The sequence below is a fragment of the Parasteatoda tepidariorum genome, chromosome 7 (genome assembly GCF_043381705.1).
Source record: "Parasteatoda tepidariorum isolate YZ-2023 chromosome 7, CAS_Ptep_4.0, whole genome shotgun sequence".
NCBI classification, from domain to species: Eukaryota; Metazoa; Arthropoda; class Arachnida; order Araneae; family Theridiidae; genus Parasteatoda; species Parasteatoda tepidariorum.
Genome location: NC_092210.1, coordinates 34,302,193 through 34,329,470, shown reverse-complemented (window position 1 = coordinate 34,329,470; position 27,278 = coordinate 34,302,193). Strand labels below are relative to the sequence as shown.

The following is a 27,278-nucleotide window of genomic DNA, read 5'->3' as shown; positions in this document are numbered from 1 at the left end:
ATTATTTGATTCCTTTGTATGTATATTTATAAATGTTAGCATGAAAACCAATCGAATGAGCATAAAAAGAATTAAATATTTCATATTTCCACCATATTTATTGTTGCGCTATTAAGCCATTAACAAATATTTAATTATTAAATTCTAAATCCAATTTTCTATACGGGATGTTTTGATCAAAAAGCATTATTTCTGTGCCAAATGCAAAACGTTCGAGAAACTTTCAACACATATAAAAATTATATTTGATATCTGTGGTACCTTTTTGTTTTACAAATCTGTATTCATGTACGCGTGAAAGGACAGAGACGATCGAACCCGTTACAGTGTGTTAGTTCTGGCGCTACCATGACTACCGTGACCACCCTCTGCCGGCCACACCTGTCCAGTTTCTTTCATATTGGGCTGTTTATTTTTACATTTGTTTTTACTGCTCCCCCTCCTTCAGTAGCATTTGTCAGCATTCCCATTTTTTTTCCTAACATGAGTCCAGCAAGATAAAATTGGTCGCCATATGGTTTGGGAAACTCGTTATGGGAGTTAGCAACACCTGGTATTGTCGCAATGTATTGTAATGTTCATAAAGATTGTGTTACATTATGTGAAACAATGTTCTTGAATTTAAATATACGCTGAGAAAAAATGTCGAAACTACCAGAATATGATAAATTTTGGTAGTTTGTATCCCACATATGTTATGGTATCCTACATTTCTTTTAATTAGCTATTAAAAAAAAAAACAAAGAAGCAATAATATTTAGATATAATTTTGAGTTGGTCATCTTCTTCAAACTGCTATTTTATTTTCTGTGCATTATTTTGAGCAGAATCGTGTTATATGTATAAAAGAATTAGCATTTAGTAATTAAATCACACTTGCTCTCATCTTTAAATAACAATTTCGTATATATTAATATTAACATTCTAATCGTAAAATAATTACATTTTTAACATAAAGAACCGTATTAAATAAATATGTGTGATAACTTTGTTAAAATGCTGTATTTGTGTTTTTAACGAATTTTTCATGTTCTGAATATAGAAATAATATTCCCTTTTATAAAAATTGATAATATAAATCAATTTTTATAAAAAGGGAATATTATTCAATTCTTATAAATATAATATATATTAATAAGAATTAATTTACGTATTTTAAGAACATTATTTTCAGTTACCAAAGAAGGTTTATCCTATTTTTCAATGTGCCCATTGAATTCTTCTATTTATGCACAGTTCAGGTTTTTTAATGCTTAGATGTTTTAATAAATATTAATAAATATTTATTAATATATCTTAAAAAAATTTTTTAAGCCTTTAGGCATTAAAAATACTTTTTGTGTGATTTATCATTCTTTTTTTAAAGCTATATAATCGTTATAGATTGTACAGTGGATTATACTTTCTTCCTTTTTGCCGAAATCGTTTCCTGGTATATGCTCCAAGCAAAAATTATGTCAAAGTGACGAAATAACAATAGTCATTTCTCCTGGGAAATGAATTTCGTAAAAGTTTAAAAAAACATTTCGTCTTTCTATTTTTTTTTCTCCAAAAAGTGCCTAATTTCTTTAGTAATCACTTTAATGCAAGCACCATACATGTGCCTCAGCACAAAAAGGACGGATAGAGCAGACAGGTAACCTACACCCAAGACCGAAGCGGGATTTGAACCCCGGATCTTCCTGGAACTCTTCAACCATTATGCAGGCTGGTCTTTACAAGTTGGTTCATTATACAGGCTGGTGATTTTATTTTCGATTGTTTAGTCTCCATCCTAGTTCCGTTATTCTAGTTAAGAATTTCTCACAATGCACAACGATGAGTTTTCGAGTTTAGGAAGCATTTTTGTCAGATATCTCTGAGTTCGCGTCTCGTCACAAATCGAGATTTCGTGATGAAATGATTTCTGAAACTAACGATCGAGGATTGCTGAATCGTTAAAAGTGAGGGTTTTATTTCTAATAGTGTAGTCCTGATCGATGCAAATGATATAATAATCGATATACTAGATCAGGTAGGAAGAAGATATTTTTTAAAACTGTTGATTAATGATTCTGTTTAAATGAAATTTAAGATCTTTATTGTTTCGAAAAAAATCATTAAATTTTCTTATGCATCTCACCAATTAGATTAGCGTTAGAAATGTATGCGAAATATATAAATATAATAAAATAATTAAACAATAAAAAAGTATGTTCAGTGAATTAACCATGCAAAGTAAAGTAAATAAGCACAAACTGATTCAAAAAGTTTCTGATGATTTATTATGTACACATTTAATTAATATAACTTATACAAACGGCATACTCTCGTATATAGATATTTATATGTATAATATAATACAATCATGAACCTGCAAGCTACAAAAAGATTTCAGAATTCCGGTAAACGTATCTGTGATAATTTATATACATTTTCTTTATTAAATTCTCTTTCAATAAAACCTAATTCTGACCAAACATCCAGAACAAAAGAAAATAATGAAAGTTCAGTTTAATTCATTAGGTACTGTTATGTTTCACAGGTTGTGAATCATATGACTTAGAAGTAAAATAATAAAAGTCTTGCATAGTTTGTGACTATGTGCAGATTGTTTGATTAACTGTAACCTCCAACAAGAAATGCCAGTTCAGTTTTTCATGGTCTGAAAGACTGTGCGCTGTGTGTTTCTTTCCTCACGTTTTCAGTATGATATTTTCATTAATCACCATGACATCACTTTTTTTATTTTAATGAACAGCAGGAGTTAAAGGAATTAATAGTTTGAGTTGAGAGTAATAAATAATTACAATATGGAAAAAAATATGAATATTATTTTGGCACTTTTTCATTAATGGTAAGGATATTAGAATTTGTTCAAAGTTCTTTGTTTGTATTTTGTTCATAATATAAAAGGAAAAGATTTGATTAATTGCTATTATTAATATTTTAATACTTAAGAGCGATCGTTTAATTTTTTTTTTTGAGAAACACTTTTGTAATCGTTTTTTAAATATATCAATAATAAGGGAAATCAAAACTTATATTAAAAGACGGAAAATTTGTTAATTTATAAAATCATTTGTTTGCAAAACTTGTTAATTAAATATTTTTAAATAGCATATAAATTTCCCTACGGCAGTTATTGCTATTTATCAACAAAAATTCTAATTTCTCAACTAAAACATCGTTTAAATGTTTGCAATTTAAAATGTAATGATGTAAAAATCTGATCATTCAAATGTAAGTAAAAACGCAATTTATGAAATATTTTTCAATTCTTTTACATGAAAGCTTTTTTTAACACTAGTAAGTATGGAAACTAAGTGTAGTTAAAGTACTGTAGCATATTTAATGAACTATATAGATTTTAATAAATACAAAAATTTACAATTTTTATAGATATGCAGTTGTATTTTTCGCTTCGAGTCGATGTGTTAAATTAAACGCTCTATAAGTTTGCCAGTTTAAAAATTTAAATACAACAACGTATTCTCCTTTAAGTCATCCTTTAAATATTTATTATGAATAGTTTTTATTAAGTTTAGACAATTACGAGAGATTAATTGCAGAAATATACCAAAATTAAGAAAGATATGAGATGTGGTCCATAACATAATTGCTCATCTTAACTGTATAAAATAATTATATTTTTAAATTTGGGGAAATTATTAATATATATTAAGACAGCTATACAGCTTCCATTAGTTTCTATCAAGACTTATTCTAAAATATTTTTTTAAGTAGTTAACCTGGAAAGTTTCATAACACTAGTGTTATTTCATAAAGCTATGAATTTTGTATCAAATTATGCTTTTTGAAGGGAGAAAAATTTCTGCTATTTTTTAGTTGTTCCAAAATGGACATTTCATTTCGATTTGTTTGCACATAGTCCTGCTGACATTTTTCATAGTTTATTTGAGTTGTCTGAAAGCTCCTTGAATTATTTGTGTGTGCGATCAACTGTACGAATGGTTTCCTTGAAAACTTTCGTCGGATGCAGTTCGGGGTGGACGACCCCTCCTCGGCCGGGAATTTTGGCGACCACCGGTGGGGGTCGGGGTGAAGCATCATTCACTAGTTGGGCTAGATAGTTCTGATGGTGTTCCTGGTATGTGTGAAGAGAGATTGCTCGGAGGTTGATGTAAGGAATGATCATCCGTCAGAAATGGCGGAAGTTGATGCGGAGGACCATGTACGCCTGGCGGCATCACGTGATGTTCAGGGCCGGGATCTCCGTAACCATGCATCTAGAAAAAATAAAAGATACATAAGAAACTGTGCTTAGTTATTGGGTATTTTCAATTGCTTTCATTAATACCGATTTATACTTTTTTGCAGACAGTAAAAATTATTGCAATTTACCACCACTTTATTACAAATCGACATGATTCTAAACGAAATTTTAAGCATGGGAAAATTTTCTTGATTTTTCATTTTTTTGTGCGGATGCATTGTACAAAAATATACTAAATTTAATCTAAAGCGTCTTTTATTGTTTTTTAATCCATATTTTAAAATTCAAAATCTGAAAGATAATTATTTTCCTATATATAAAATTTTTTTGAAATTAGTTTCCCTGAAATTTTTTCTTCTTACCTTTAATGCAAGAATATGATAATAAAACTTACGCATTAATTCCTTCCGATAAAGCTAAATGCTATACAATATAAAATATATGTGACTGTACGAAAATGTATCATAAAGCAAAACTTATCTTTAATTGAAATTATCTTCTAAATTTTCGCATTAAATTTTTTGTTAACTATTTTATTGATTTATATTAAACATTTTTTATTCCCTAATTAATACTGAAACTAAACCATATTTGGTTCGAATAAGTAAATTGAATTGCTTAATTAATACACTTTATGTATCCAAAACACATAATATCTGGCGTTATAAGAAAAGTAGTAATAATAAAGAAATAAAAAGTAACGATAATAAAGCTTTAAAATATTTAGATGAGTATTCAGAAATTCTTGAAAGAAAGTTTTATTTTGCTTAAAAGTCGAATTTTGAAAAAAAAAATAATTAGTTGTATTGCATAGTTTTGACATCATACACAGGGAAAAAAGTCTGGTAAAATTACCGCACTGTATGATAATGACATTTCTGATGGGAAAAAGCATATTTCTGGTACTGTAAACCAAAATATAGGTTGTTTAAACCATTATTTTGGTAATTTTTCCGTTTATATGGTAAAGGTTTATTGGAAATTCCGATGCTCTAAATTATAGCTCTTTTATTACAATTTAGTACATTTTGCTGAATAAATGGTTTTTACGCGATGCTCTGAGATATTTTAAAATTACCTCTAATAATTAAGTGCACTGAATATTGTAAATTTAATAATATTCGAAATTAATTAGATTATTTTAATTTTACCACATTTACCAAATTTTATTACATTATATAAAACCATATTTTTTTGTTAATTTTATCAAAATTATTGGAAAAGCACCTCGGTAAAAATTACCGAGCTTTTTAAAGTTCCCATAGAGTCAGAAACACGGTAAATTTTATCATTTTCTGGTAGTTTTAACCATACTTTTTTTTTTCTCAGTGCAGGGTGCCATTTGTAATAGGAACATGATTAATTAGGATGCTATTTGTAATATAAACATGATTTTTCTCGTGAAAAAATCCACATTATTTCTTGAATAATACGTATTATTAAAGGAGCCTACACATTATTTAACTATGTTATAAACTATATTATTATTACAAATTAAAGCAAATAACATATATAAATAATATATTACATGATTTTACTAACTAAGGTACTAGATTCACTTAACTAAGGTATAATGCTATATAAAAACATTACATAAAATCTATGAAATGCGTAATTTAAAAAAAATCAAATGGGTTCTGTTGGTTTTAAAAACTTTCCTTAACTTCTGATGAAAGATAAGAATATAAGACACCTTAAATGATAACAATAATAATAGATGAAAAATTTGAATTAATTACTTGCAGCTTAATTACTCAATTATTTCAATTATTAATTTCAGATATTTATAACTATTATTATTAATCATCGGCGAAAAATTTTGAACCGAAGTCTATTTTCATATAAATATGAAGAATCACCAATAAATAATATTTAAAATTTTTCATGTATTTTAAATTATAACACAAATACTTTAAAAGAAAAAAAAAATGAGTTCTGCTTCATGTTATATCTAGGTCCTTCAACTTCTACGTCACTGCAATTAAGCCTTTAAGTTTTCTGCCAACTTGTTCACATTGTTTCCACTAAGGTTAGACTAGTGAACTTAAGCTCACCATTGAGCAAACTACATGACAATTTGATTAGAGATAAACGCCTGTGTTTATGTCCTTTACATGCCAAAGCTCTGATTACAAAACTTTAAGGTTAAAAAAAAAATTGTGAAGGGTACTCGTGGTTAGAGAAATTGCAAAGAACCTAACCTCAATTGCTTCCGCGAAAGAACTGTGGAAGTTGGTAATCTGTTCCGCCCGTCTTTTTCTTTCACGGGCCATTTGCCAATCATTGTTATGATTGCCCGCCTCCAGACACAATTCTGCAAAGCATTGCAGGGAGGTCCGAATGCTAAATACCTTCGACGTAAGCCGCACGTTTTCCAACAAAAGTTGGGATGTCAAAGTGTCAGGCAAGTTTCACGAGGGTTCAGACGTCAGCCATTTTGGACTGATGTTTCGCGAGAAATAAATAAATAACCCCGAAATCCGGCATCTCGAGAGGAAGAATAAATATCTGAGTGACTTTTCGTAACCCTCCCCACACCTACTTCAGTTCTTCTGTTTATGCTTTTGTTGAGATTTGACTCGGAATGGATGTTGTTGTGCAAAAAGCCTTGGAATGTCTTCATTTCACACTGACACTTAAAATGCGAAATTCTGTTTGCAAAATAACAGTTTCCTTCGGAATATGTTAGGAAGTAGGATTTATCTGACATTAGAATGCAGTGAATGGTTGCGTGTTCAGCAAGTTATATTTATGTCCGTTAGATTATGTTCATTGTAAGTTAGGCTTATGTCCATCAGATTATGACCATTGCTAGTTAGATTCATGTTCATTAGATTATGTTATTGCAAGTTAGATGAATGCTTATTAGATTATGTCCATTGCAAGTTAGAATTATGTTCATTAGATTATGTCCATTGCAAGTTAGATTCATGTCCATTTGATTATGCGCATTGCAAGTTAGATTTATTTACATTAGATTATGTCTATTGCAAGTTAGATTTATGTCTATTGCGAATCAGATTTATATTCCTCAGATTGTGTCCATTGCAAGTTAGATTGCTGTCCATTAAGTTCAATAATCTTGGATTTGAATGTTTGATGCAAAGCGTAAACCTCACACAGCCATCCATTTTTATTTAATCTTTCTGATTTAAATCAAGCGATATTTAGGCTTATGTTCTTTGAATCAAATTTTATTTATCACTCCAATGTTTAAACTACAAACATAAATAAATAATAATATCAGCAATCATTGTTTCTTGCTCGTTGCAAATTTTTTTCTCTTGTATACACGCACAAAAAAAAAGTGTTTTGAAATTTAAATCAATTTGACTTATTTTAATTAGCTTATTTTACATAAATGTAGTTCAAACTAGGATACTTCGCCACGTCTGTATTTAGTATTTTCAGTGATCAACAGAGGACTAAAAGGGGTTCAAATTTAGGTATTAACGGGAATAAGAAGTATTTATTTAATTTTAATTTTGAATAATTTAAACATTACTAAATATCTATAGCAAGTTTGATTGAATAGTATAGAATAATAAAGGCTTCTCTTCGAAGGCTGTTCTTCGAAATGCTTATTATCATATGAACTGACTATTTTTAGCGAAAACTGTGCTATTTTTATGACTGTTGTGAGTGTAAAGCAGTTATTTGTGTTATATTAGTGAGTGCAAAGCAGTTATTTATGTCATATTAGTGAGTGTAAAGCAGTTATTTACGTCATATAAGTGAGTGTAAAGCAGTTATTTATGTCATATTATTATCTTACATTAGTAGTACTTCTCGGTAGGCCGGGCAAAAAGAAATTTATCTATTTTTAAATTTTTTTCATTTAATTTAATTTTATGTGTTGAAAAATAAATAAAAAAAAAGTTGCCGAAGGTCTAAATTTTTTGACAACTTTTCCATTACACTTGGCTAATTCAAAAGTACCCATTAAGTTTTGTTCATCTTTAACTAGATTTATTTATGTTAATTAAGGAAATAGGTGCAAAACGTTAATATGGAGAAAAGTCAAATTTTCGCTAAAACGAATAACGTTTTTGCGCTAATTTTTTTTAACATTTAAAAGGTTATTCCAACTTTGCATTGTTTGAGTTCATAAAAATATGCAAAAACTGAATATTATTCATAGATTTTAGTCACTTTTTAGGTAGAAAAACTTCGCCAAACCAGCAATTTTTTAAAAACAATTGAAATTTTTTTTATTAAATATTTATTCTATTCGGCCATTCTAAAGCTCATATAATTCTTTACTTCAAACAGTATAGTATGTACAGTTTATATCTACAGAAAAAGATTATAGCTTTACTTTGAGTTTAAGGCAATAAAACTCTGGCTCTCTTTATTTTCTATGGAGAAAGATGCTTGAAAGACACTTTTAAATATATTGTATAAAGTATTTGAATGTGCCGTGAATAATCTAAATTTTTAATTCGTTTAAATGATACATAACCAGGAGCAATATCTAATTTTTCCACAAAGTTACTGTAAAGCTTCTTTAAATGAAAAAGTTTTTCCAAAATCACAATTTCTTTCGGCTGTTAAAGAGCTGATTTCTACTATTGCTCATAAAACAAAGAAGGAAAAAAAAGAGCGAAGATTACAATATTAAACAATTCCATTTATCGAGCTGACATTACTATATAAAAAAAAAAGTATATCATAACCTGTATAAAGAAAAGGAAGTTTTCTTCAAATTTATCAATTGGAGAAAGCAAAGTAAAAAAAAAAGAATTCTGACTGAAAGAAAACAGTATTACTACAGCAAATTATTTCTTTTCGAAATAAAAATATTTATCCGAATCTAAAAGTCCTTGTGAATTTAAGTTTTCCTTGTAAATTCCAGATTGAGTAACAAGGAAAAGTTTCAATACTGCAAAACATGCATCACAATACTAGAAGAAATATCAACAAACAGAAAGAGACAGGGCAAGGGGACAAGAAGGAAATGAAAGCTGGGTAGAAAAGAAGAAAAAAAAAGCAGGGATCATACGTAAAAAGCTAGGCAATAAAAGTTGTTTCGCTTTTACATTCATTGCAGACAAGATGGCAGCGAGGAACGTCTGCTTGGATAAGATGAGCAAGGAAGAGGTAGAGGCGGAGAAAAAGAATGAGCAGCCTTGGTGGAGAGATATAGAACCACATAGAAGCACTCTCAACTAAAAGAGGAAAGAAGACAGAGGCAAAAGGAGGATGAAAAAAAGAAAAAAAAGAAGAGGTAAAGAGAAAATAGTTGGGGGTGGGGAGGATTGCCTGGAATATGTCAGAATTGAATCGATGAAGGTAGAAACGCTGCCTCCCATCCCTGATGCCAAAAAGCTCCCCTTTTTTTCCCTTCTTCTTTCCCCTCTGTGTAGTTTTTTTACCGATATATTTTTTTTCTCCATCTTTTCCGGGCGTGGTACGATGCCGATCTTTTTTTTTCATTTCGTTTTCTAAATTTTTTGTCGTCTTTCTTTTAAAATTTGAAGAGAAAGAAAAGCGCCTTCTTTCTTCCAGCGTACGGGGTATTTTTTTGTTGTGAAGTTTTTCTTTATTCGTATGAGTGAGCAGTTTTATTTAATATTTTTATTTGCAGTTTTTTAACGAATAAAAGAAAACATTCACAAGGCTTTCGCTGAAAAGCGCATTATTTTTTTCTTCTACTTTCATTCCCCTGCATTCACGGTTCGGTGCGGATAAGCATGCACATATGCGTACTTATTATCGGTGATTAATTAATAGGAAAAAATCTAATAAAAATCTAAGAGGAATTTAATTTTCTAAAATGTACATACTGTCTCTAAAATATTTAGACCGTAAAGAAGAAAGGAATAATAGTGATGTCAATTATAAAAATTTGCATTTTAAAGTCAAAAGAAAAAACTATTTCTAAGGAATTTGTTTAACATTTTATAAATACATACCAAAGGAATTATAAATTTGCATTGTAAAATTGTTCAAATATATTTTGCATTCTAAATATAAAATAAGCATTTTCAAAAATGGGTGCTTTAACGTTTAAGAAAATAAGGAGCAGTAAATGTATATAATGGAGAAGAAATAAAAATAAATAAGTATGGAACAAATATTTGTGATGATTAAAAAATATTCAATCAATTTAATAAAAATAGTCACGATCCATTTTTGCACTATATAATAATGGTAACACCGTATAAGAATAATTTTAGTACTATAGTTCAGATAATTAATGGTTTTCAAAAATAATAATTATGAAACCAATTGGTTAATCAATAAGAAATAGTTTTAAAGGGAAAAAATTATACTCCTGATAGTACATTTTCGCAATGATGGTTAGTATTTTTACGTAAGCAAATAGCTGCCCGATGATCAAACTCATATGAATGAGACAAACGAGTGTCATAAAAATTTGACAAATACTGATTTCAAAATAAACTCGGGGGTCATTATAGTAAAATGAGTGCCATAAAAGCGTGACAAATAATAGAAGTAATTAAGACAAATAATTATATGTTATAGAATATAACAATTATATATTGCAGTAATTATAATTCATATAAATTACATTGAATTATTACAATAATAATGAGTTCAGTTAATACGGGGTTTTCAAAAATAATAATTATAGAACCGATAGGTGGACCAAAAAGGGACAGTTCTAAAAAGAAAAAAATTACGTCCCTGATAATAAATTTTCGCAATAATAATCATTATTTTTCGGAAGCAACTGGCTGTCCTATGACCAAATTCACATGAATGAGACAAATGAGTGTCATAAAAACTTGACAAATACTGACTTCAAAATAAACTCGGGAGTCATTATAGTAGATATTTTTGAGGCTAGCCAGCGGTGGCGGCAGGCCGCGCCTGGGAATGAAAATATCAGTTGTTTGGGGGGCAAATTAGAATTGACGTCTTCCGTAGAACAGACACAAATCGCTGTTTTATCTTTTTTAGCAAGTGGCCCGCCCAAGGGTGCGAGAAGGCGATGGAAAGAAGTCTCCAACGCAGCCAGACAACTATAAATCAAGCCAATGGTCACCTGATACATCACGTGACAAGTTCTTGATAACTCCTGAGCTTCCCCTTCATTTGAAGGCTTGAAAAATTACTCCTTCGCAAAAAAAATAAAAATAAATAAAGGACAAAAAAGATACCAATTTCTTCTTTTTTTAAATGAGCAAAAAAATTTGTGCTTTTTTTATCGTAGTTTGCTGTCTTATGAAGTTAATAGGAACTTAAAAATTAGAAAAGAACAGAAATAACTTCCTTTATTTTAATTCAATATGATGTGACAAATTTAACAGTAGTGATACGGAGTTAACAGGAGCTTGAGTTAGTAACTTAAAACTGAAATTTCACGAATAGAATCAGATGATAATATCCACATTTATTTTGATTCAATCTGATATTGTAGTTTTTCAGATAAGCTTATTTTTGTAATACAAAAAAGATAAAAGGTTACATTTTTTCCTTCTTTTACATAAGAATAAAAATTTGTATGTTTCTCTTAAAGTTTTTGATCTCACAAAATTAAACAAAAAGTTAAGTTAGCAAAATAAACCCAAAATTTTACAATAGAATCTTTAAAAAAAATGTCTAAATTTGTTTTGATTCGTCATAATATTGAGGATTTAACAAAAAAGTTTAATTTAGAAAAACGCCTTCAAGGAAAATTTCCTTTTAAAATTTGAAAAAAAAAAACATATTTGTATTAATTTATGACGTAAGGAATTAATGTAGTAAATCATTATCATTTTGTTAACACAATAAAAAAGGAAAAAAACTCATTCCAAAAAAAAAAAAAAATCTTTGCTTTAGTTCTCGATCAAAGTTTAACAGAAAATTTATATAAATAGAATTAAAAGAATTCAATTTCGAAAANAAAAAAAAAGGACAAAAAAGATACCAATTTCTTCTTTTTTTAAATGAGCAAAAAAATGTGTGCTTTTTTTTATCGTAGTTTGCTGTCTTATGAAGTTAATAGGAACTTAAAAATTAGAAAAGAACAGAAATAACTTCCTTTATTTTAATTCAATATGATGTGACAAATTTAACAGACGATAATTTTAGTGATTTAAAATAGGTAACAGTATACCTTTTCGTTTCTTCCTGATGCGAAAAAAAAAATTACGGAGTTAACAGGAGCTTGAGTTAGTAACTTAAAACTGAAATTTCACGAATAGAATCAGATGATAATATCCACATTTATTTTGATTCAATCTAATATTGTAGTTTTTCAGATAAGCTTATTTTTGTAATACAAAAAAGATAAAAGGTTAAATTTTTTCCTTCTTTTACATAAGAATAAAAATTTGTATGTTTCTCTTAAAGTTTTTGATCTTACAAAATTAAACAAAAAGTTAAGTTAGCAAAATAAGCCCAAAATTTTACAATAGAATCTTTAAAAGAAATGTCTAAATTTGTTTTGATTCGTCATAATATTGAGGATTTAACAAAAAAGTTTCATTTAGAAAAACGCCTTCAAGGAAAATTTCCTTTTAAAATTTGAAAAAAAAAAAAAACATATTTGTATTAATTCATGACGAAAGGAATTAATGTAGTAAATCATTATCATTTTGTTAACAGAATAAAAAAGGAAAAAAACTCATTCTGAAAAAAAAAAAAATCTTTGCTTTAGTTCTCGATCAAAGTTTAACAGAAAATTTATATAAATAGAATTAAAAGAATTCAATTTCGAAAAAAAAAAAGATTTTTGTTCCATATTTGTTTTCACTCAGGATATTGCAAATTTAGTTTATTGTCAAAATTTTACGTATTACAGAAGATGCACAAAATATTATTGTAGTCTCAAAATTAATCATCCAAATTATTTAGCAACCTTAAAATATTTGTCTGAGCATATATGTAACAACTTAAAGTGCTTTTCATATCGAAAAAAACATTGTAAAATGACGCAGCAGTTGATACGAATGAAAATTTGATCCAAGTTTTGTATTTTAGGAAGAAAGTTTATACAATCTGGAAAAAAAAGCTTTATTTTTTTCCTTTATTTTCAATTATGTATCGCATTCACTGTTTGCCAATTATTGTAATCGTTTATTTATTTTTGAGTCTCCTAAATTCACTAACAAATATTAAACAGCGTTTATCCTTCTATAAAAATTTCGATATAATAAATTTATCATTTCTCTAATCATAAATTTATAGGAGAAATGGCTGGTCAAATTATTATTACAGTTCTCAAACACTTTTAAGACTTACAATCATTATAAAAATTGATAATACAATAATCTATTCAATTTTAGTTTTGGCTTTTATAACTCCCTATGCAAGTTCATTTACAATTTTCTCCTCAATATTCTACGCTTATATTGAATATCTGGGAGGAAAACTTGAATGTTCGGCAGAAAAACAGTCGCGTATAAATGCTAGAAATTTCGGGTCAAATGCTAAGAGACTTAAAGTTTGCAATGGCAATGTGCTATTTTAATCAATTTATTTATAAAACAATATGAGAAATTCACAAAAAACCTCAGATTTTATAATTTATTTTAACATTTTAAAGACTTGATTGAAAATTCCATTTTATTTGTTTGTTTTATTTATCTCTTAAAGAAACTGTACACCGGTCTATATTTTTATATACTTTATAGCATTTACTATGACTTATATTAAGTAAAGTAGTTTGTAGTGTTAACCTTGAAACAACAGTTATTGGAAACTTACTGTTGACTGACACCTTTTGCTCTTTTGTTCTTATTGTTGTAATTCATCAAAAATTATTTCCTGTTTCAAGACATAGCAAGAATTTGGAATGCATATCTTATTCTGGAGACAAAAGAATTCTGTTTGAATTTAGCAATAATAGCTAATTTCCTCACGAATTAGCTAACATTTTATTCTGAGTTAAGCTGAGACTGCTAATTCTTTTCTTTCTAAGAAAATGTCTTATTTTCTAAGATTTTGATTGGGTTTTGAATTGCATAGTAAAAAGTACTCTTTTTAATTTTTTCTCCTTTAAAAAAATAAATAAAAAAATAAAATGCCTGTCTGCTATTTAATCAGATTACAGAGTTTTTACGAGCATTGGGAGGGGATTCTGAGAATAAATATATTTTACATTACTGCATAATACCTGTGGTATCTTATACAAAATAAAATTTCCAAACTAATTTTCAAAAATATCACACGAATCTACAAATCTTAATAAAAAAAAATTGCTGATAATCCAACTTAATTTCTTAGTAAACTGCGTCCTTGAGACAAATTACGCAATTAAAATGCCATAAAAAGCTTTTAAAAATAAATAGCGGTTTTTTCACAGAAATTTTTTTATCAATTTTATTTTAAATAAATCTCAGAAACAAGGTGATATACACGAAAAACTTATTAGACAAACCTTCAGTCTTAACCTTGAAAGTTTAATTGTAAGAATAAAAATTTCTTCGGATGATGCTTTTAAGTATAATATGATATATCTCGCTTTATTTATCTTAATAGCTTGTAATAGCTATGTCCTTCCGAAGAAAGACATCGATAAAAAAAGTGCTATATTCTTTTTTACGTGCTTGCATTACATCATTTTTTTTTGTCCGATCCCATCAAATTGTAACCGTTTCTTGCAAAAGAAAAATTAATCTTGTCGTTTTACGCAACTCGCTTTGTCCCAAACAGAAGCTCTTCGTATGGAAGTAAATTAAACCAGCACTTTTTAGCTTATCAGAAAAAAATGTTTTACGGCGAGCTTTTCATCCTCGCTGAAACGACAATAAATTTTAAAATAAAAGATCCAGCAGCAAAATCTGACTTCTCTGTTTCGGGAGCAGTTTTAATCTGGATTACACAGAGAACTTAATGTTCTTAGAATCACTTGTATAATTCCACGAATACCAATAAATCGCGAGGAGTAATCGGATATGTTGGGAATCGTTCTGTTTAAAAAAGCTTTCATTTCATTTTCAGTTGTTATTATTACGTATTTGTAAGTTTTTTTTCCTTCAATTTATCACTGTGATTTTAATACCAATATGAATGTGTTTTTATTTTACATTTTATGTATAAATTGTTTCTTTATATTTAATTGTTATATATATATATATATATATATATATATAAAAGACTANAAGGTTTAAAATATTTTTTCTATTTTATGATAATCTCTCCAATAAGTAATTTTAAATTAACATAACTTCTGCAAAAACTTTAGTTTTTACAGTGGCAATTTAACACCCTAAATAATGACCGTTAAATATGTATTATAATGAGCAAAATGTATGATTTAGTCATATATTAAGGCATATTTTATTTTCTACAAGTTTTTGTTTGTAGGTTTTGGAAAATTTATATTTGGAATATTCATACTTAGTATTTTGTTTAAAAAAAGTGTGATTTATTTAAAAACATTATAAAACTAGTGTTGAAAATATCTCTTTTTTTAAAATTAATTTCAAATAATTGTTACATTGCAAACAATTTATAAAATTCGTGGTTTAAAGCAATGTTATAATTAGTTTAATGTCTATTTTTATTATATATATATATATATATATCTATCTGTGTGTGTGTGTACTGAACTACACTACGAAATCATGCACAAAACTGAAAGACATGTTTCGACACGATTGAAGTGCTTAGTATAAGAACCAGGTAAGTGACATTTTTAGGGGAGTTTATAAATCTGCGAAAATAACAGAATGGTTGCCTCAATATGGATATATTTAATGTAACATAATTGTTTTTGCTTTCACTTTAATCTTAACATAACTTATCCACATTTGTTTTTAGTAAGTTTGCATGATTTTTATTTTAAAATTAGGCAGTAGTAAATTAAATAAGACAAAGTATTTATTGGTCTTGCCCTCTAATAAATCGGTAATAAAATAGTTTGAAGACTAGTTAATCTCTAACCCGGATTGTAGCCTCTTTGAAAATGTCAGTTGTCTAATTTTTTCCACTAAGCTCTGAAATTAATAAAGCAAAAATAATATTATTTTTTTATTCATTATTGTTTGTTACCATTTCAGCAGCTTTATCTTATTATCTTAAGAAAACACATGTTTTGTAGTTCATCTCATCAGAATAGATATTAACTGCATTTAGCATCTCTTGAAGTGTAGTAGGTGAGTAATTTTTTTTAAATTTCAATTTAACAACATTAATTAAGCATCATTGTCGTCAATAATAGTAAGGCAATTTTTTACAGTTCCTCTAAAAAAACAAGTATCTTTACTGTATTAATTTTGCATTTCAGTACATGACTTATTTCAATATGCATTTATTACCTAAATTGATTAAGAATCATTGGCTCAATTTCTTCCGTTTCCCCTAAGCGAATCAGTACCACCACTTTTTTTTTTATTATTTATTTTGCCTTTTTATAATACATAATTAATTTTTTTTAATTCAATTACCGTTGATTTTAAATTAAATAAAATAAACACATCGTTTCAGATTTTTGAAATATTAATTTGAGGACATAGTTTACGAATATTACCACATTGATTTTGTTCATTGAATTTATCCGACATAGCGAATAAAAATTTATCAAATTTTAATATACGAACAATCTGTATGTCGAACTATCTCCTGTATGCCAAATTTCATCGCTTTTTGTCGGGTAGTTCAAGAGTCTATAAAGGACAGACAGACATTTATATATAGTATCTAGATGGATTTAATTTATTTCATCATTTTTCTAAAAAATTCAGTTAGTTGTTTTGAACGAGGTGGAAATTCTAAATGTTTTTTCAGAGACTCAGAAATTTGAAATTCCATCCAGGAGATTTTATAATTAGTTAAGTAATTTTCTTTTTTAATTTTTAGAGTCAATAAAATAATTTACGACTTCCAAAAAATCGTGAAGGAAACTTTTAATAATTTTACAATATTTTTTCAAATTTTAATTTTACCCAATTAAAATTCTAAATTAAATGTTCTTCTGTGTTACCTATAAAAGTGTTTATCGAAACTGCATCTTATTGATATTTCAGCTAATAAATTTGTTGTTAACTAAAAGGATTATTGAAAATATTTTTATTACCCCATTTATGAAGGTGCGAATTAAGAAGTAAGTCAATCTTTAGAAACTTTCAATAATTTATTTCAAATAAAATTAAAAAAAAAAAAATGCGTCGGTAACTGCTGGTTTTTTTATTTATTTCTTTTTACATAGATTACTCAAAAAATGTTAAATAAAAGCAAGGATAGGATTAAAAAACACAGAAATGAAGTATTAAACATAAAACACAAAACACTTGAAATTCACTTCGAAATTATTTAATTTCTCAAATACCATAAATCTTATATTATTTGGCATCATTATTTTCAGTGAATGAATGGAATTAGTCAGTCAGATCTATAATCTAGATCAAAAGGGAAAAAATACTCTTTGTGATTATTTAGAACGAAGCGAGTTGGAAGCGTGCTGTTATATGTTTTGTGTATTTTCGTTCTGCGTCTTTATGACTTCCTCGGTAAAGTCATAAATTCGTGTTCCGATGTTTTAAAACGTACTCCTTCTCTCTCAGCACAGACCATCACCATATCTGTCACCAGCATAGCTCCGTATTTTATCAGGCCAGTCTTGGCGGCTTTCCAACTTCGCGCCCCATTGCGCCCTGGGACGGTTATTATCGCTGCCCCTTTTACTATCGACGTTTTCCTTGTTTCACATTTTTTTCTTTGGTTTTTGCAGTCTTTTGATCATTTGAGGCTACTGACTTTTTTGCTTCATCATAAAAATATTATATTGAAAAGAAAATTGTTTCATGGGAATATTTTATTTATAATAAAATTTGTCTGAAAAAATAATGATCTGAAAGGGATACTTTAGTAAAAACAAGGAATAGTTTATTTGAAAATTATAAAGGTGAAAATAAAAGTTTTATTATATTTTATTAATTTTCCTGAAAAAAGCTTTTGAGTTAGGAAAAAAAAAGAGTCATGAATCGATATTAAGGAAAGACAGGATTAAAATAAAAGGGAATCTATCTAGTCAAAATGGTAGTTAATAAAATCATTATTTCATCAATTTTTTAATCAATTAATTTAATCAATAATTTAATGATTTTTGAAGCCTTTTAACCATTTGGGGCTGCTGACTTTTTTCCTTTTGCCTAATCATAAAAATTTTATACAGGAGAGAAAATTGTTTGCTGGAAATATTTATTTATAACGAAATTTATCTAAAATTTATATTAAATTATAATTATAACGCTGACTAACGTCAAAACACGTATTCCTTAGTCATTTTTTATTGAAATATTTTATATCTTGATTATATTTAACCTTTGTAAATTCCTATTCACTGTATTATGTTGGAGCTTAGGTCATTTCGGTGACACCTTTCTACCCGTTATGTAAATTTGTATTTTTATAATTATTTCATTTAAAATCAATCAACAGTTCTCTGATAAAAATTGTAAGCAATTGATTTTTCTCTCTGCAGCTCCGAGATGTCATTTACCAGAATGAAAATATAACTTCGAATATGTAATCTGCCAACTATCTTTTATGATGCATCTGCTTCATTTTATTTGAAGTAATAAAAACCTATATTTAAAAATGATATTAGTATTCCTAATTCTTAAATTGATTTTTATCCAATTTTTCCCCACAAAAATAATATATGCTTGAACCTGCACCAAAATCAAGATTTGTAATTCTCATTATGCTTTTTAACAGTCGTTCATAAAATAATAGAGAGAATTTATTCTCGAAAAACACTATTTTTTATTTGCAATTATTATTCAAATAATGATAAATTTGCTTAAAATGGAAAATGGATTGAAAACTAAATAAAAAATTATTGCTGAAGGCAAAATCAAAGCTTATATGATAGTTATAATAATACTTTTTATTGATTATTTTTTATNCAATTTTTCCCCACAAAAATAATATATGCTTGAACCTGCACCAAAATCAAGATTTGTAATTCTCATTATGCTTTTTAACAGTCATTCATAAAATAATAGAGAGAATTTATTCTCGAAAAACACTATTTTTTATTTGCAATTATTATTCAAATAATGATAAATTCGCTTAAAATGGAAAATGCATTGAAAACTAAATAAAAAATTATTGTACTTTTTATTGATTATTTTTTATGTTTGATAATAGAGTAAATTGCGAATCTTTAGTTTTTCCTTCCGTTTCCTCATGTCATTGATCTAAAATATTCTAGGATAAATACAATAAGTAAATATAAATATGATATTATATTTAATTCTCAACACTAGTGCTCAACTTGATTTTAAAAATATTCACAAAAATTGTCACAAGGCTTAAACCTGCAGCAAAATTCAGCTTTTAAACCTCCAATATGCTTTTAAACCATCCTTCACTAAATAATCTGGGAACTTCTCATTGGAAAACACTTTTGATACATTTTTAAATAGCAATTATTATTGAAATGGTAAATTTGTTTAGTATGGATAATAATGTTTAGGATATAGGCTATAAGTAAATATTATGATATTATATTTTGAATTGAGAACTACAGCTCTATCTGATATTAAAAATATTCTTGAATTTATGAACTAAAATTGATGACAAATAATAATAACAATCGAACACAATGAGAGTAAAATAACGAATCAGGAAAATTAAGTAAAATTGAAAAACAAATGAAAAAATTCCCCAAGGGGAAAGAATAATGTAATGAAAATATTGATACTATCAATTTTATATTTTTCTCTAGATGTTTAATAAGCTTTTCTATTGATACATAAGAGTGAATCAGAAAAGTGCCGCATAGTGCAATTATGCCTATATCCTAATGAATGTCAACTTATTTTAGTCAATGAAACTCAACCTAATGAAACTCAACTTATTTTAGTCAAGGGTAGTAAATGCAAGCATGAAAATGATTATTTCTCAAATTATTACGGTCAATTATTCGCTATTCAGATCAATATCATTCCGCATTGTGGTTATATTTGATATGAATACATTGCATATTCCTCAAAAACGTAAAGGGAAAGCCTTGCGTCATCGTTTGCAAACATTCTTTTTTCCCTCAAAGATTACCCAGGAGGGTGTGCATTCTACGGCCGATGGACGGCCACGTGACCAAAACTCCATGCGCCCTCAATGTGTCCTCATCATATACAATGCATTATTTCCTCCATCATCCACATCTATATTCTGTAGAACTTTTTTTTTCTTCCCTCCTAAAACACACGCCTTCCAAATCATTGTTCGCGCCATTCACGCTACGATGATCGCGATAACTATCGGGTTCAACCCCCCCCCCTCACCTTTCGTACAACCACCCTTATCGAAAAATTGTTTCTGGTACGCTTTGTCCATCTGTTTATTCATTTCAAAAAGGATTTTCTACCTTCGATTATAACACGCTTGAACGGGTGTTTGTAGAACTCGATAACTGTAAAGCTGTTCATGTAAAGATGGGAAATCTTTTAGCACTTTCAGGTGTTGCTTTAATCTTCTCAAGGAACTTTGTTGTCTTCTTTCTTTAAACATCATTGTTTAGTTATCTTTTTTTATCAGTAAAGAAAATAAAACAATGTTTCTTTAAATATTTCATATTTTAATTACTTAAACCCTGCTGTAGTTTGTATAAACTTTTTATAATTAGATACATTAAAAGTTAGTTTTTCTTCGCATATTCATAATGTACTCAAAACTAATTATTCCTACAGTACAGTAGTGTGAATTAAAACATTATATGCTAGAATATAACATTTAATTACCCATTCAAGTATATTGTTTACAGATAGTTTCGCAATACAATATCGGTTTTAATATATCGAATTGTTGCTCTTATCATGTGGTTTATAGTTTCCACCATTTTCGGTTTTGAGTTAAACTAAATGCATTTTTATGTACAGAACTGCATTCATAGTTTTCAAAAGTTTTTATAAAATTGAGAAAATAATAATTATTTGAAAGAATTAGTTCGAATGTATTGCAAAAAATGTGCCTGTTTTTCAAACGAAATGTTTTTGCAATGAATCATTTAAATTGGTTTTAACGTGCATGAAAGTGTAAGTTTACAGTAGACAAACAAAAAAGAAAATGAAAAAAAAAAAAACCTAAATAAGACTATGACAAAATAAAAGTAAATAAAAATGTGACTACATGCACCAAAAATGGCATTAAATTAATCACCTCTACACCAATATGCAGTGAAAGAACTCTTTCCTATGAAAATCTGAAAATGTGAGAAGTCTGGAAAATTCATTTTTCAAAGGCCTCAGATGGTCAGTTCAAAATTTTATTTTCGTTCCATCATCAACAAAATTGTAAGTAACCACACATCATATTATCATGTAATTTTCATCTCTATATTTCATGCTATAAAATCTACATTACATCATAGATGTCCAGTCACAATCAAGATTCCTTGTCAACCGCATCTAAACAGAAATCACCGCCAGGTTTTATACTTAAATTCATCATACTTAGTTTTATTTTAGGTTTTCGTTGAGTTCTTCGGTGCTTAGAAATTTGTCATTTATTAATAAATTTAATTATTTATTTTACTCATATTTTTCATGTTGGTTATGGTTTTATTTGGTTATTGGCGTGGCTGTAACGCGAATAAAGAAACGATCACTAATCACTTATTGAGCAAGTGACCTTTCATATAAATAGGATTCAGTCAGCAAAGACCTGTAGTCGTTTCGATCTGCTATCCAATGACAAGTCAGTTATTTGTTCATAATACATTAATGTTTCAGGGTGTATTACTCAAGACAAGACAATAAAACCAAATAAAACTACTAATTAAGATAACACCAATTAAAGTAACGCCAATTGAATAGCGTATAATGGCTTTCATTAAGAACGTTTCTTAAAAAACGGAAATATTAAAATAGTTTAATCTGAATTCTAACTTAGAATACAAAATAGTTAGCGCCATACTGCATACAATTAAACTTAGTCTAACATTTTTACAATTAAAAAGTTGTGAACGCAGTGATTGTAAGGCATCTTGCAGTGACAATTCCAAATATATTATTTAAATATAAATTTTACCGTAGAGCAACAAAGAAATTGCACAACCTATTTTTATTGCGACGCAGACCAGTATTTTTATTAAGACGCTGAAAAGTACTCACAACTTAAATATGTCCCTTAATGCCCATTATTTTTTTGGTTTACGTCAATTGTAAAACCTAGTTAAATTATCAAGTTAACTGTTTTTAACCGCATTCATATCAATCAATAAAAAAGTGCTCAAATATTAAAATAGTTTTAATAATATTCAAACGAAAAATATAAAATAGCTAGCACCATGCTGCATACTATTGTACTTAGTCTATGATAGACGATTAAAAGGTTTGAAGGATATATTATTTAAGGATATATTATTTAATTACAAATCTTAACACCTAGCAATGAAAAAGTTGCACTAATCAATGTACTTAATAAGACATTGAAAGGTACAAGCAACTTTAAAATGCCCCTAAAAGTCAATATAAATGTCAATATTTTTAGACCGAATTACAAAACTTAACTAACATATCAAGTTTACAGTTTCAAACCGAACTGATATCAATAAGAACTTTAACATTTAGCTAGAAATGGAAAACACCTGCAAGAAAACATTCAACCTGCCTTAATCTTATAAAAGTTTCTTTTAGTCTAATAAAAGGTTGATTATTTGCAACATTTTTTCCCCGACACCATTCCAGGAGAATCACTCTGAAAGTAACATAGTATTGGTATTACTAATCTATCGAAAGTCGGCGAAATATCGGTTGTTTGGGGTACAGACTGTCGCCAAGTAAAGCATGATAATCTTGAGAAGTACCATGCCCGAAAAAATAAAGGCAGATAGGACACAGAACTGAAAGATTTCTACGACTCACATGGCGCCAGGGCTATCTTTTCCCTCAAAGTGGTGGTCCAAATCGGAAAGCGCCCTCGGTCATAGCCTGAGATCTTTTATTGTGCAATTACGACAAGGTCGGCGCCTTGCACCAGTTTAGGTGATGCTTAACAATAAGGTGCCGAAAAATCTCAAAGGTGTTTCTTCGCTTTTAATTTACCAAGGCAAATTTTTTTAGGAATTTCCGTTAGCAGTTTGGAATTTAGAAAACTTTATCTTGTTTTCGAAAATAAAATAAAGTAGAAAGTCATGAAAGTTGAATTATTTTACAAGACAAAAATCAGTATCGAGATTACAGTGCTTCCAAATAAAAAAGAACATATTTATAAGTATGAGGAAATTTCTAATGAAATGCCAATATGGGAGTTATGGAAATTTAAGATGACTTTGTAATTTTACAACCTTTTCCTCGTTTACCGAATTCTTGTAGAAAATTTCCGGAATTCTTGTAGAATCCTTCTGTTAATCCAGAAAGGAATCTTGAATGCATGAAGTCTTTAAATAATAATAATAATAGTTTGTCCATTTATTAAACCTACTCTTTTAAATGTTTCACTTATCTTCGAATTCTTCTTATTCTCATAGTCTTATTAATTCTGTTCTGAAATTAAATACTGAAACGGTCAACGAAAAAAAAAAAATTCGTGGCCAACTAATGAATGTTCGAAAAGGATGTAGAAACTACGTAAGAGAAAATGGTATTCTGGAGCAAAATTTTTCAAAGGAAAAAAAATTATATTAATGGATAATTAATCACATTGTAATGTCCTGCATTGAGAATGCGTAATGGATAACAAGTAGTAGGAAAATTATTAGTTCGATTTGAAGTCCTTTCCTTGTATTTTTTCAGAACTTAAGTGAGAGGGAACAAAAAAAAATCACATGAAATGTACACCATGCATAAAAATCGAGAGAGATTTGAAATTATAAAATGTAAGTACATTGTAAAAAATTACCAAAAAAAGTACAGTCATTCAGAGTAACATGCATTTTTCAATGAAATGTATTTTTACTTAAGCTTTTATACCGTAATTTTTACTGTAACATTTATTTTATTACAGTGATTCAGTTATTTTACAGTAAATATTGCTGTAAAATTGACGATGTATCAGATTTTTTTTGCTCCATAGAATTTTGTGGTAAAAAACACCGCCACATAAAGGGCCGGGATTTTTTACAGTGTAATAAAATTTTGAAATGAGCATTCGAAAAATTAAAGAAAATATTAAAATAAATATTTTATTAAATTAAAATACCAAAGAAAAAGAGATATATATATATTATTTCAGCTAAAATTTCACCAATTATTCATTATTTTTTTTTTTTTTTTTTTTTGCAATTTATGGATGGTATTATATATTTTACATACTAATTGAAACTTTTTTTCTTTTTTGTATGAAATCTCACCTGACTTACTATCTGCTGGAAATGTGGTGCTGTCGGGTCGATGTCTGGCTGCATTGCGGCGTATTCCGTTAGAGCCTTCCAAGGCGGTTGGTATGTCTGGACTTCGATTGGATTCATCTGTATAGGACTTTCGTGCCTGACTGGACTAGTGGCAACCATCGGAACTCCTCGCATAGACCCCAGAGTTAACTGTCGCCCATCCTAAAAATTATAAATATTATATTTAATTAACGAATTCCAGCAGTATTTTTTTTGTCTGCAAAATAGACGATGACATAAAGGTTGAAATTAATTACCTAAAATTTCAAAACAACTTGATGTAATTTTGGTTTCATATATAATACACAGAATTTTAGATTTTTTGTTATATGTACACCGAAGAGCCATTACATTATGACCACCCTGCTAATAACATGAAGGATCACCTTTAGCCCTCAAAACTGCCAGCACCCGCTGTGGCATTGATTCCACAAGGTGCTGATAGGTAGTCTGAGGTATCTGGAACCAAGCGCTCACCAACTGGTCCTGCAATTCCCTCACATTGCGAGGGGGTAGCGTGGCAGCACGAATTTGGTTTTCCAAGTAGGACCACAAACGCTCTATCGGATTAAGGTCAGGTGAATTTGGGGGCCAAGACGTGACTTGAAAGTCACNTGCTAGTGCAAAGTCATTTTAAAATGCTAACAGCACTGCAATTTATTAATTTTTTTAAGAAAAAGTTCTTTTAGTATTATAGTATTAGATCTTGGAGCAAGGGACAGTGAACTCTCCTATTTCGTGAGAATCACCCCGCCCCCCCCCACACACACATATATATATATATATATATATATATATATGAACCAGAAAGAACCTTGTATTATAAAACCTCTGTATGCGCCGATGAATATGCATGAAACATAAATAATTTCTAATTAAAGAAACTCACAGGTTTAAAAATATTAAAAGCTTATGATTTATAAATTTCTGTTTTAATCCATTCAAAAGAGCTTTTTGAATCTGATTTAATGTAAGAATCAGTATGGAGCTTGATTTGAAAACAAAATATAATTCATTTTTCTTGTACTGAAAAGTGAATTTTCAATATTTCAAATGAAAGTAAATTAAGTAGTTTGCAACTTTTTTTTTATCCATAAAGCACTAAGGCTTGAAAAGAAACGTAATGTATTTTCCATTAAGTAATCTTACAGAATAAATCAATCTTTCACGCTATTGTCATTAAAAGTTAGTTTTCTTTCTTAATGTCTGTGACATGAATATTCTCATGCCATCGATTCTTATTGAAGAAAAGAAGAAAGAAAAAAGTTTTGCTTTGTATCTGATTTTAGTCTTGAGATCAATCATGTCTTTGACTCAACCGATAGCATAAATGAAACATAATGAAAATATAGGTGTCATTTTTCTACCTTAAGTGATGAAATAGCTTCTGCTTGATATGTTCATTGTATAATGCAATACAAAGTCCTTATATAGCTAACGGATCATATAAAGGTAAGAGTATATTGCCTTTGACTTCAAAGAAAAGTTTTTAAAAAAAATAAAACAGAAAAAAATTTTTTGAAAATCCATTAGTATAAAACGTCTTTTATATATTATTTGTAAGAAAAACAATTGTAACTGTTTTCTGTATTTAGTAAGAATAAGTTTTAGAAAAAAAAATACTAGATTAAAGCAGTAGAAATTAAAGTAAAATTTGAAAAAAAAAATCACAAATAGGAAATCAAATTGATAGTTAATAGCTAAATAACGTGAGAAAAACTGCCTCAATTAATCAAAGAAAAAAAAATTTGAAAAAAGAAATCATATTTTAAAAGTTTTACTAATTACGTGTTTTTTTCATCTTTTATTTATGGTTTCATCGCTTATTAATAGTAAGTAATTTTTATATCTTCACATTTACACATTGGCTGCTATAAACATGTGTAATAACGCTTTATAAAAATTTTTATGATCTTTATAAAAATTTATTACTCTGAGAAAAAGAATTTTGTCAAAGCAACCAGAATATGGTAAAATTTACATCATTTCAGGCTCAATGAGAACACCAAACAGCTCGGTAATTTTAATTAAAGCCATTTGATAAAGAATTTGGTAAAATTAAAGAAAAAAATATAATTTTATAATATATAGTAAATTTTGGTGAATGTGGTAAAATTTTGTAATTTTATCACACGATACCTTAGAGCATGCCATAGAAACCATTTAATCGATTAAATTCACTTTTAAGTTATGTATTTTTTGCTAAATGTGTGGTAATAAAATCTATAATTTTGAAAAACAGAATTTCCGGTTAAACCCTTACCATGCAAATGGAAAATTTGTCAGGTGAATTGTATAAATGTCGAATATTTTATTTTTTATTACGGGAATTATTGTATTTTTTTTTTTTACCAGAAATGTCATTACTATACAGTACGGTTATACTTTCAAACAATTTTTCTCCGTGTATGCAAACATTTAACTTAAACGCTTATGTACTTAAAATTATACTTATTCGACCAATTGTTCTTTATGGATCAGAGAAATGGACTTTAAATAAAAACGAATCATATGTTTTAAAAATATGGGAAAGGAAAATTTTACTGAGGATTTCTGGCTCAATTTTTGAGGATGGACTTTTAAGGGTCAGAACTAATAAAGACATTAATGATAAATTTAAGGAACCAGATATGGTAGCAACTATAAAAATAAAATGATGTAACTATTTGGAGCTATTCAAAAAATGGACACCGAAAAGCATTAAAATATTAATAGGCAGGAAATCAGGAGTGTCTAGATCCGGAGGCAGACCTAGCACTAGATGGGAGGAAGAAATAGAAGAGGAACTGAAATTACTTAACAATTATCAACTGCAAAAGAGTTGTG

General features: G+C 28.3%; 1 protein-coding gene across 8 annotated transcripts in view; it reads right to left on the bottom strand.

Annotated features, from left to right (window-relative positions):
- Positions 1 to 2,241: 2,241 nt before the first annotated feature.
- Positions 2,242 to 27,278, bottom strand: part of LOC107450161 (LIM1_Isl and LIM2_Isl domain-containing protein tup) — a 121,613-nt gene continuing 96,576 nt past the window's right edge. For 4 of the 8 annotated variants that reach the window (XM_016065902.3, XM_071183276.1, XM_016065900.3 and 1 more), the window contains 2 exons: positions 24,414 to 24,614; positions 2,242 to 4,229 (listed from right to left, as the gene is read on the bottom strand). In XM_016065902.3, the coding sequence (XP_015921388.1) occupies positions 4,050 to 4,229; positions 24,414 to 24,614 (381 nt within the window). In that variant the 3' untranslated portion in view covers positions 2,242 to 4,049. The remainder of the gene's footprint in view (positions 4,230 to 24,413; positions 24,615 to 27,278) is intronic. The other 4 variants (XM_071183274.1, XM_071183277.1, XM_016065901.3 and 1 more) reach the window with 1 other exon arrangement.